The sequence below is a fragment of the Electrona antarctica genome (genome assembly GCF_951216825.1).
Source record: "Electrona antarctica genome assembly, chromosome: 3".
Classification (NCBI taxonomy): domain Eukaryota; kingdom Metazoa; phylum Chordata; class Actinopteri; order Myctophiformes; family Myctophidae; genus Electrona; species Electrona antarctica.
The window spans coordinates 1,285,334-1,297,850 of NC_136808.1; the positions used below are offsets into that span (position 1 = coordinate 1,285,334).

A 12,517-nucleotide genomic window follows, 5' to 3' on the forward strand; every position below is an offset into this window, starting at 1 on the left:
TTTGGCTGCCCTGTTGGAGGAAGGTTATTCCCGCTGGCTGGCTGGCGAGTCCTGGTTGTCACTTTAGGCCTCGCTCCCAGAGCCTCGTAGTCGGGGGCGTTGGCAGCCCTGACTTCCAACGCCTGGGAGGAGGTGGCGGTGGCTGGAGCGCGGGTCCGTGGGGCCGGGACAGGATGGCGGTGACGGCCCGAGCTAAACTGTTAGCTAAAAGCTGGTTAGCTTCCCGCTCGAGCGGCAAGTTACCTGTGGAGAAAACTAGTTTCCGAAGCACATCAAACTAATAACTTGCTAGGGAAAAAAGCGTGTAAAAGTTTTTCTTTCTGTTATTCTGTACTTAAGTTCAGTATCCAGGGATGTCGGAGAGTCTCACGGAGCTCGAGGCCTTCTCTTGCCCGATTTTCGAGGCGTTAATCACTCCAAACAAACTTGGCTAAAAGTTCTTGCGGTACCTCTTGGCAGAAGGAAAGCGAATGAGAGCCGGTGACGTAGACGCCCCTTTTAAGCCCTCAGGGTATTGGCGTCTGACGTCACACATCTCCTAAACCCACAGGGCTCATTAAAATGAAGTTCTGCACCTCGGTTTTGCAAGGAAAACCTAGAGCGAAATATTTCGCGAACACAACTTAAAAGAACCACAGGTGTGAGTGCTTGTCACTGATTTGTATCAGCCCACTTATACCTCTATATATGCGTTGCTATATCTAATATACCTGACGAAGGCAACAGAGGCCGAAATGTTGTGTTTTTACCCCGCCTTGGTAAATAAAGTTTTTGGGGAGATTTAAAAACGGTGTGCAGACTTATTCTTCGTTTTTTAATTACAGTAACTGTAATTAGAATGCTGAATCATGATGATCAGGGTGTTTTCAATCTTATTTGGTTATGTTTTATATATACATAAGTTCTGTTTAAGTGGTTATATTCAATATAATATTTTGGTTCATCCATTTGGGGTCTTATTTGATCTTATCTTGAGACATGACAACATCATCAGAATCTGAATACCATACTTTACCGTAAATCACTAATACTATGTGAATTCTTTGTGATGAAAACGGTGTGAACTCTAGCTTCCCTATTCTAGGGTAGAATGTTCAGCGAAAATAGCTGATCTACAAGCTCACAACAGGTACCAACGGGGGGACCGCTGTAAGCTTGCGAATCGGTTATTTTCCGCCAAAATATTTTGTATGGACGAAAAACAGGAGGGGGCCGAGTATATAGAGACCCCTGAGATCTAGTATATACGATGGCCAACTAAGTATATAGGGTTTAAGTGGTTAAGCCTGATTTATACTTAGTCATATAAGCTGACATGGCATCGCATTGTGAGCTTGTAAATCCTGCTACCTTCGGCATGGGACATCGTCGTATAGCGGCGTATATCGTCTCTGTTGGATGGAAACCTTTCAGGATTTAACTAAAAAAAGATGGCACAACTATATTGTACTATACTATACTATTGATACTATATAGTATCAGATGGACAACTTTTGTGTGACACTGTAGTTGTATGACCAAGTAGGGCATTCATTTACAGGAAATTTGCCTGCTTGACAAATGATAAATTAGGCATTATTCTGTCTTGCTGTTTCCAGAAATGTCTGCTGATCATCCACGTCTTCGGGTTGCCCTCCAACTGGCCTCCACCGCCATAGCTAAGGTTAGATTATATGATTATCGCTGGGTGCCACTGGGATACGCACGCACGCGCGTGCGTGCACACACACACACACACACACACACACACACACACACACACACACACACACACACACACACACACACACACACACACACACACACACACACACACACACACACACACACACACACACACACACACAGGTTTGTATTACTATGATTGTGAGGACATCAACATTTTAGGACACAGTTTTATCAACAATACTTTTACATGATATATTCTTTTGCCATTTTTAACCATGCCCTAAAGCCGGAAAATAGCAGATCTACGTTGTGAGCAGCTTGTAGATCAGCTATTTTCCGGTGGAGTTAAGCGCACAACTTAGAAGTATAAATCAGGCATAAATGTTCAACCATAAAACGTGAGTTTCTTGTGAGGACCAGGAAAATAGTTCTCACAACAACGTGTTTCCCATATTCTACTATACTTGTGGGGACATTTGCTCCCCACAAGTACAGTAACACACATGCGCAAGCACACATACGCACACACGTCAGAGGCAGGGCTAAGATTAAAAAGAAAAACAGCACAAGAAGACACATACCAGGACACAAAAACGCATCCCCTGCTTGTAGTTTCCCATCTGAACTGCATATTTTTAGATGGCTGGTGAACCAAATGTAAACATATAGTTTGTGTGTTGTTTGGTTGCTCTGTTATTATGTTGGCCATGTTCTCTTTCACATAACTCACTGCATCCGCTGTCAACACACTTTATTGCACAGATAGAAATAATATTTGCATTAGTGTCAGAAAAATAAAAACGTCAGCCAATACAAATGCATTTAGATTTTTATCAGTTTCAATTATATATGTGTAATGATTAAATATTGTTTAGTGCAAAATCAGGATCCTGGTGGCTAATAATCAGTTGAGAAACACTCTGTTGCGTGTGGTTGAATTTCAGCATGTTTTTCCCTAACGTTCCTGTGTTTCATTCCAGGAGCAAAGTGGACTGGATGAGAATGATGCACTGGACCTCTACCAGCAGTGTCTAGGAGAACTATTGCTAGCCCTCGCAGGTACAAAGACTAAAATTATTATTATGTTTAAGTTAATTATTTGACTGATTTCAGTCATTTGGATTCCATAGAAGTCAGCATGGGTCTTCTATCTATGGAAGTATGTCACACACCGAAAATAGGCTATCTACAAGCTTACAGTGTAAGTCGTAAGAAAAAACCCTAATAGATGGATATTTCATAAAAGCAGAGCCTCAATCTGCAATTTCTTCAACTGGTTGACTGCATGGCTGCCAAAACAGTGTGTGATGAGTTTCACATTCATATTAACCACTGAACAACTCCAATGAATCACAACTTAATTCCTAATTACCTTATTGCACAACAATTATATATAAATAGCCGATATGACCCCCTGTGAGCTTGTAGATCTGTCATTTTCACAATTACTTTTACTACAATTACTACAATTTATGCCTATAATGACATCCCCAAAATAGGCACATCATGTTGAAAGTTGTTAAGTGCCTGATTAAAGGTCACATCGGAACTAGTCGCTGACGGAGGAAGCTGCGTCTAGCATGATTTATCCCATCACACGATGGCGTCCGTAGAATACATGCAAAGACCAATATCGCCCTGCCCTCCTGGCTTCCCTCCCCCGAACACGGTCCGATTGTGTTCGCATAGACGCCCGACAAAGCCAGATGCATCGTGGTGGATTCGAAGTCGAACCCACAACCTCAGTGGTGGTGGCCTGGGCAGGGACATTTACCACTGCGTCACCCGAACACTTTTGGGGTTATTTTAATGTCTACCGTACTCAGTGTCTTTTGTGAGAACCCCAGACAGTTTGTAAGTTGCTTTATTCAGTATTTAGATATTTGATATTCATTTTATCAGACACTTCCTTATCCTTCCTATACAAACCCATTGTAACTTCACACAAATGTAACCATGATAGATTCGTCAAAAATACTCATCCTTCCTTGGTTCTGACTGATATTGTGCTTCTAATGCAATTACTTTTTTCAGTTATTTTTGAGTGGTGCAACCACTCCCTTACGGAGCTATGTGTGTGGCTGGGTGGCTGGCTGGGTGGGTGCCTGGGTATGAGCACGAAAATAGCATGGTTGTTTTTCACCGCCTGTGCGCAACCTAACACACACACAAACACACACGCACATATTAACTGTATATACAGTATGATGATTTTGGGTGTGCCAGTACAGTACAGTGTACAGTAGAGGGGGGGTCTGGGTGTTTTGGGGACCCCCCCGCGGACCCCCAGAGACCCCCACATGGTAACTCTCTCATTTCTCTACCGGTTCGGACGTGGGGCGGCTCGCCGGAACCGGGCCGGAACCCTGGCTGTGGTCCTGTGGGCCTGGAACTTCCGGGACCCCCACACAGAGTTGCACCACTCACTTCACACGGTGTGATTTTTTTATAATTTGTTGGGAAATTCTTAAACATTAAAATACAGTAAAAACATTCAAATAATGAAATAAGTCATAAAAACAAACATGGCAGATGGCAGTATGAGACACCAGAACCAAGGTACCATGGTTACACTATCATGTATAGTAGGGGACCGTGATAAAATGTATCAAGCAACTTAAAGTAGACTAACCCCATACAAAATATTGCAGACTGCAGTCCGCAATAAATTAATATAAATTGGGAGTTACACATAGGACCACAATGGAAACAAGTTCCCAGAACCTTTTTGTCCATTTAACTTTAATGCCTTACTGTACCACGTGCGGTTTTAATTTCGAACTAATTAAGTATTCAATAGATCAAAAACACCTTCTGGTTCAACTTTCCTGCATTTGGAATCTGCCATTACTGTGTGTGTGTGTGTGTGTGTGTGTGTGTGTGTGTGTGTGTGTGTGTGTGTGTGTGTGTGTGTGTGTGTGTGTGATTTTACACTGACTATGAGATGGGAGTTGAATGTATGTGTGCTTGTATTAGAGAGAGCCTGGCCAATGGCTGTCATTGTTATTAGAGATGGTGATGATGTTTAAATGATGGTTCCCTCTCTCCTCTCAGTCAGTCAGTCTGTCTGTCTGGTTGTTGTTTTTTTGGAGGGGGGGTTAGAAAAAGAGAGACCGAGAGTGGGATGGTATGAGAGTGAGTCTCTTCAATAATGACAGAGCGTGAAAGAATGAGGGAGAGAAGACTGAAAGATACATACAGTGACAGGCAGACTCAAAGTCATGTGAGAGAGAGAGAGCGAGAGAGCATTCTCTTGACTGCACTGCAGCCTGGCGCCTATTAGCTCCGGCTCCGTCATGACCTCATGCGGGAGAGATGGTCCTAATGGAAGACGTTCGCTGGAGCCATCCATCCAGATGTGGCTCAGAGCCTGTGGATGAGTCCTTGTGCCAGCAGCCTGTGTGTGGTATCAAGAGCCCTGCCATCTGGTTCCCATTCACGGAGCACAGTTCATTTCTCTGTTATTACACACTGGAAACAAATAAAAACTATTATCTCTGTAGAGAAGTGCTCCAATCATTCTGCATTCCCTGTGCGACCCCCCCCCCCCCCCCCCCCCCCCACGATCAGGGGGCCGAGTCTATCTCTGTTCGGGACAGCACACAACACCGGAGTGTGTGTGTGTGGGGGAGTTGGGGGCTTTGTTTGGCCACCGGTGGGTCTTTTGTTGCGTGGCTTCCCAACATGCTTTGCTTTGCTACAAGAAAACCCCCACCTCTCTCTCTCTCTCTCTCTCTCTCTCTCGCTCTCTCGCTCGCTCTCTCGCTCTCTCTCTCTCTCTCTCTGCTCCAGGATGGCAGCCTAATTGATAAAAGACTGGCCCAGTTTAGAGCGATTTCCTCTCCCTCACGGAGCCCCCTGGTCGACTCGACACGCTAGCAAAACCCCAAACCCAGCTCTGTAAATTACCTCTCCTTGTGCAAACACAATGATTGGGTAGCCCAATGATCCATCTCTGTTTCTCTCTCTCTCTGTTCTCTCCCCTCCCCTCTCCTCCCCCTCCCCTCCAATCTCTCTCTGTCTGCGTCCCCTCATTATTCTCCATACCCTTGTTCTGTCTGTGTGTCTGTGCGCCAGCCGAGCCGCAGGGCCGCAGGAGAGAGCTGCTCCATGGCGAGGTGAGTGGGCGGGTGAGGGTGGGTGGGGAGGCCTTCTGCCTGAGTGCCCACTGTACCAAGAACGTCCATGTAATTTATGTCCTTGTCCTCCAAGCCCCCGGGAGCAGTGGTGGAAGAACTACTCACATTTCTATAGAAATACTCTGTTCCAAGTAAAAGTGCTGCGTTCTGAATTTACTTGAGTAAAAAGTACAAAGGTACTGGCATCAAAACTTGGAAGTACCAAACGTGAAAGTTCTCATTATGCAGAATGTCCCATTTCAAGTTTTCAAATGTATAAAATGTTTAACTCTTTGAGAGTTTCAAGGATTTCTATATAGTTTGTAGACTTCTCTATGGCAGAATGGCGTTTTTGAATGATTTATTGAAAATTCTCTGTTGTGAATGTGTGACAACGAAAGACCTTCAGAGAAAGCTTGACTTGTCTGCTTCCAGGAAAAAAATGAACTGAGTTGATAAAATATTTAGTTCTTGTGTTGGAAGCCATTTAAAAGAGCCTGCATTTACACTGTTTTCCGTTTCTAGGACAACCAAAAAAAGTTATGCCCGGTTGAAGTTTTATTTTCTAAATAACTTTTTTTCTGCTGGGCGTACATAGCCATGCAATATCTCATTTTAAAGGGTGAGTTGTCTAGTTCAATTAAAATAAAATGTTTCTCACATGTACCACTGTAGATATTTTGCCATCTATAAATAGCATGGTCAGTCATGATCAATCTGACCTATCCAGCTAAAAGTCCCCATAGCTCTGAAATTGGAACATCATATAAACTCAATTCTTTTTTGGGGTAAAATTAGACATTCTAACGCACATTTTGATATATACCATGTTTACATAGTCTTACCAGTACCTTGTCTATTCATGCATGTATCTCAAAAACCTGTTATGAAGAAACACAGTTTTGATAAAAAACACATCCAAGGACATTGTTTTGATATGACTTGGTGCCCATGATATGTATCAAAATATAGACTTGAATGTATACTGTATTATAAAAAAAGAAATTGAGTTATTACCATCTACCGTTACAGAGTAAATCACAGTTGAAACTTGCTTAGTCATATACAATAAACCTCACAATAGTGAACAAAATAGTCATGACAGGTCTAACTCATTGTAAAAGCGTCTTTTATTTTTTACGACTACTAACATAATAAAATGATAAATATTACAGAAAATAAATAGGCCTACATACAAAACAGTTACTCCTCCCCTAGCTCTGATCCATAGCTCTAAATGCGCATTTAGAGCTATGGATCAGAGCTACTCCTCCCAAATGTCCCCAAACCCAGTCCTTGACGGTGTGTGTGTGTGTGTGTGAGTTAACCTGACTCCGCCAGATGGGGCAGCAGAGAGTACACTGTGTTCCCCCCTCCTGCTCCCATCTGGGAACTCTGAGGCAGACTTGATGCCCGGCCACAAAACGGCCTGGCCAATCAGCAGCAGCTTCTAGTAACTTCTAGCAGCAGCTTCTAGCTTCTAGCTGCTGCTGATTGGCCAGGCCGTTTTGTGGCCGGGCATAGAGACACACGGGGACTACAAATTCCACGCCCCCAAATGAGACAGCGTCCCCACTTCTGGTCCGTTTCAACTGTGTACTGCAGCTGCCAATGCAATCCCTATGAGAGGCATCATAAAATACCCTTATTTCACTGGTTCATTACTGAGGCTGTAGCGATTTATTTTGTGTTCGAATAATGTGTCCCATATGTTTTATTTGTCCTTTTTAATGTCATATACCTGCCATCTCAATATACAACCCACAATGTACTATAATATACTCCATAAGATTGTAAAGACTGCTAGCATCGGATATATTGAAGTTTCCCTGACGTATGATTTGTACGTCACGCATTAATCCTTATAAATACCGCTAGATGCGGCATTCCCCAGCGACGGATCGAGCGACCACGACGAGCGTGACACAGTCCAGCGTTGTAAACGGTTAAACGGCCGGTCTTCATCATGCCTAAAGTGTGCTGCGTTCCTCTTTGTAAAAACAACAAAGAAAAAAACCCAGACTTGATGTTTCATCAACTTCCAGCTGATCATGAAAAGAGACAGAAATGGCTGCACCCATCCACTAGTAAAAAATCTGTGAAACCATCCAGAAGAAGTTTGTGAACTCCACAAGTGGTGGAAATTAAGTATTCAAGTGAAGCTTATGAATGTATATGTCACAGTGAAAATAGCCTTGAAACTTATGATAGTCAGTCATGACGCAACTTCACCCTGTATTTAGTGCCTTGCTACATTTACAACGTTTAAGTGTACATAAGCGTTCAGATTTCAAATATAAAGTGCTCACCCCCGGAGCTACGGATGTTATACATTTGCACGTTTATTAGCACCCGTGTAGTCCTTATATTGTTCAATAAAAAGCATTTTTATCCGACGGCTGGCCAATTTCTAATTTTTTCGCTATATGCTTTCAATACGTGCCCTTATCGGTTGGGAGGTGTATTGCACTCATGCATTATTATAACCTTTATAGAAAATGGTCACCGATCGGATTAAAATGCATTTTCTTGAACAATACGGGATGCACGGGTGTTAATAGCAGCCTGTTCAAAATTCTAACATCCGTGTCCCCGGGGGTGAGCACTTTATAGGCTATTTGAAATCTGAACGTTTACAAATGCACATAACTTAGCCAGGCGCTCAAAACAAAGCAAGTCACGCCACGACGCACGTGAAGGACGAGCGTCATGTGAACAATTAATCCTACTGAATATGATATAGATTGACAATATCAAGAAGTCAGGCAAAATCATCTGAGGAGCATATGCTGCTATATAGGATTACACAGACTGAAATTGACTGCCTAAAAGTAATTTATTATATTATTCTTCATGCATGAAGCTCCCAATTCCCGTGAAATTGCAATATATTGGCTATATAAATAAATAGGCCCATATATTGTAATATGTATTAAAACTGTAATAAATAAGATAGATTCTAATTGATATTTTATTATCTATAAACCTGGAGAATCCACTAGATAGTTGACAATATCTGGATATGTTTGATTGATTGATTGAAAATTTTATTAACAGTTTGCAGAATTACAGTACATTTCAAGCACCACTCCTGGCCATTTAGTTGGGTCATTTTCCCAACTACTTTTAGGCAAATCATATGGACAAATTGATAATCCAACAAGTTTTATTTTTTCTTTGTACCGTCGGAGCTCCGCGGCAGGTAAAGAATTCATATACGCCTGCATGTTCACACCATGCACCACAAATACGGATAATGTATCTTCAAACTCGGCGGCGCTTGGAACGTCACTTATAAGCGACAGGTAATCAGTCTGTCAACTCAGCTCTGCTCCGTTAACATTATGGGTAACTCATTCAAGTGGTAAATTAAATGTCAAACAAGTCATCTATTGAGAAAACAAAAAAATATGTTGACAAAGACACTTCATACATTTGGAAACATATTTTTATTCAAATCAATATAGTCTTCAGTTCATGTTGTATTATTTTAAAAGTAGGCTAACTACAGTGGAATTTCAATTGACTTCTATGGGCTGGCATGCAGTACACTGGTCTAACGGACCAGAAGTGGGGCCGCTGTCTCATTTGGGGGCGTGAAATTTGTAGTCCCCGTGTGTCTCTATCAAGTCTGCCTGAGAGTTCCCAGATGGGAGCAGGAGGGGGGAACCCAGTGTACTCTCTGCTGCCCCATCTGGCGGAGTCAGGTTATGTGTGAGTAGGCTAAATAAAAAAAACACCCAAAAACTGCCCCCCCCTGAAATGAATGAATGAATGAATCCGGTTCAGTGTCGGAGAACGCCATCGCAGTCTTGACTCTTCATCCTCCTCCTCCTCCTCCTCATCTGATGCCAGTTCTAAATATATAAAAAGAAATAAACATTTTAGCTGTAGTCAGTGCACGCTACTATTACATGGCGTTTTACCCGGCTGCTGGCGATCAAATGATTTTATTGTGCAGTGTCTTTGTGGGCCGAGTCGTGGCATGAAAAATACAAATAGATGCTTGTATAAGTAGTATCACGATAAAATAATATGGCGACGTTAGAATGAAACACCAATGAGTGATCGCTGGTAATGTAGCTAGCTGCCCAGGGTATATCCAGCACCATTGCGTCGCAATCATCCAGCAACATTGGTACTGGCTATTGCCCGGGCTTGTGGCCCGGCCAATAGCCAGTACCATTTGTGCAGCGTTTGTTAGCAACTACTACTAGCCAACAGCCAGTGGAATGTGGTGACGCGATGGTGCTGGATATACGCTGGGCAGCTACATTACGCACGATCACTCATTGTCATTCTAACGTCGCCATATTATTTTATCGTGATACTAATTATACAAAGATCTATTTGTATGCCACGATGCCACGATTCGGCCCACAAAGACACAGTACAATACATTCATTTGATCAGATGTTTTTGTTAGCTACGTCGATCACCTATAGTACCGACCCTTGTTATATATTCTCCGACTATGCCTGTCACGATGACTAAACCAGTTAGATCTATCCATATATGGTTCTACCACATCTATCTGATATCAGCACTAGGTCGGCTCGGGCCAAATATAGGGATCGTCTTACTAGACATGTCATATTAGGGCATTTTCGAATACAATAAAATTACCTTTTAGCGAAGGCATCAGCCTTGGTGGTAACTCCGGTGGGGAGAAGAAAAAACATTGCACACGTGTAATCCGCGAGGGTGGATGTTGCAGCCCGGCCAACGGTCTGGGACTGGAGAATGCCACTGGACACGGATGGATCATTTTTCAGATTGTTTTTTTTGCGGCGACTGCAAACCTGGCTGAAAAACTCTTCCTCCAGTTCCCACCTCGGAGGAGTCAACCAACGCCCCTGTTCACTGTTGGCTGGGCGTCAGTTTCCAATAGGAAAGCATACACGTGTGTCACGTGACACGGGAATTCTGGGAAATGTAGTTGATATTTATGCTCGATACTCTATACAGAGGTGCGGACCGAATTAATTTATTGGTATTAATAAAAAAAGAGAACTACGGAAAATCACGTACAAGTCAGACAGAACTAATGCAAAACTCCACGTGTTTTCCAGTAGTAATCTGTCTAAGGGTTAAAATAAAACACAAAATTAGCAGATCTGTTGCGACTTGCAACGCGTCATGAGCTTGTAGATCATCTATTTTCAAATAGTATATATGGGCTGACGTGGTTAATCAGTTTGGAGAATTACAGTACATTTCAAGCACAACTCAATACAAAACTCTTAACTGTGGACGACACCATAAAGCACTAGACTTGTTTACAATAGGGTCCACCATTTTCAATCCACCATAACATTTAGAGACGTACGTTACGGATAGCCTTAGATTAAGACTCTCGAGTCGTAGCTTATAACATAATAAGTATAATAACAAGTGTTTTCCTTTTTGGAAAGGGATGTAAATACGTTTCCCTTATAGACGTGTAATAATTGCCAATTTAGCCTTGGAGCCAGACTATCATATATGTATTTAGCCAAAGGCAAGGCTAAATTTACTATGTAATAATGTGATGCAATCAGTAAAGAAGATCTACCCTTTTCCGACAGCGATTTTGCCTTAACCTCGCGTCACCAGGCTTTCCACCTCGGAGGAAAATGCTGCCTGAATTACGAGTCACAACAACCGATAGGTCACAGATGTCAGCGTGCCACCGCTTGCCAGGAAGGCCCATGATAGTACTACCCCAGTCAGTCACTCTCACCTGCGTTCCTCGGCTTCTCCCTCGGCTGTGATCTCCATGGTCAGGCTCCTACTTGATCTAGCCCCCCGAACCCACCTCACCCCTGCCCACTTCGACAGGCTGGAATGGCTTAGGGTCGACGACAGAGTACAGCATCTTGCAATGGGTCTGGTCCACAAGATTCGATACACCACCAAGATACCCATGTACCTGTCTAGATACTTCCTTAATGTTAACGAAGTCCACACCCACAACACCAGAGGGAGTGCAACGAACCATGTACAACCCAGATTCGGCACAAACAAGGGACTAAATTCTTTTCGCTCCTATGCCACCAAAATGTGGAACGCCCTACCAACTGTCATTAAGACATGCGAATCCCTTGACTCCTTCAAAACCGCTCTCAAAGGGCACCTACGGATGGCTGCAATTCGAAACTGGCCCCCGTAAAATCTGAATCCCCCCCCCGCCCCCCCCTTTTTTCCCCTCACTGTATATATTTCTTTTCCCTTTTTACCTCCTTTTTGATGAATTCTTTTTTGATGAATTCCTGTTCTGTCTATAGAAGTGTCTATTTGTACGTCTCTAAATGTTTTGATGATTTGAACATGGTGGACCCTGTTGGAAACAAGTGTAATGCTTAATTGGGTCGTCCACTCACAGTTAACAGCCTTTGTATTGAGTTTGTGCTTGAAATGTACTGTAATTCTGCAAACTGTTAATAAATTCTTCAATCAATCAATCAATGGATGTGTCCTAAAGGTCCTACTCCTAATCCTTCCTTCCTTCCTTCAGCTCGGGGGGGAACCGAACAACGATCTCCAGCTATCAGCTTCCCCCCTGACGAAGATATGATCCAATTGTATTAGCGTCAGGACGATGGACTCGGGTCCCAAAAAACAATGAGCTCCATGAGACTCACTCCACAGCTCACACTGTTACGCCGACATGATGATATCTCTTCTGTCACATTCAAAACAGTGGAGGAGGAGGAGGAGGAGGAGGAGGGGCTATGGGGGGCGTACTACCC

At 43.1% G+C, this 12,517-nt stretch overlaps 1 protein-coding gene across 1 annotated transcript; it reads left to right on the top strand.

Moving 5' to 3' along the window:
* Positions 1 to 1,600: 1,600 nt before the first annotated feature.
* LOC306920611 (serine/threonine-protein kinase ULK3-like) lies at positions 1,601 to 11,539 on the top strand (the record flags this gene model as incomplete). Its single annotated transcript, XM_079497421.1, has 4 exons — positions 1,601 to 1,663; positions 2,649 to 2,727; positions 5,746 to 5,786; positions 11,354 to 11,539. The coding sequence occupies 4 exons, from the start codon at positions 1,601 to 1,603 to the stop codon at positions 11,537 to 11,539; spliced, it is 369 nt and encodes a 122-aa protein (XP_079353547.1).
* Positions 11,540 to 12,517: the final 978 nt, after the last annotated feature.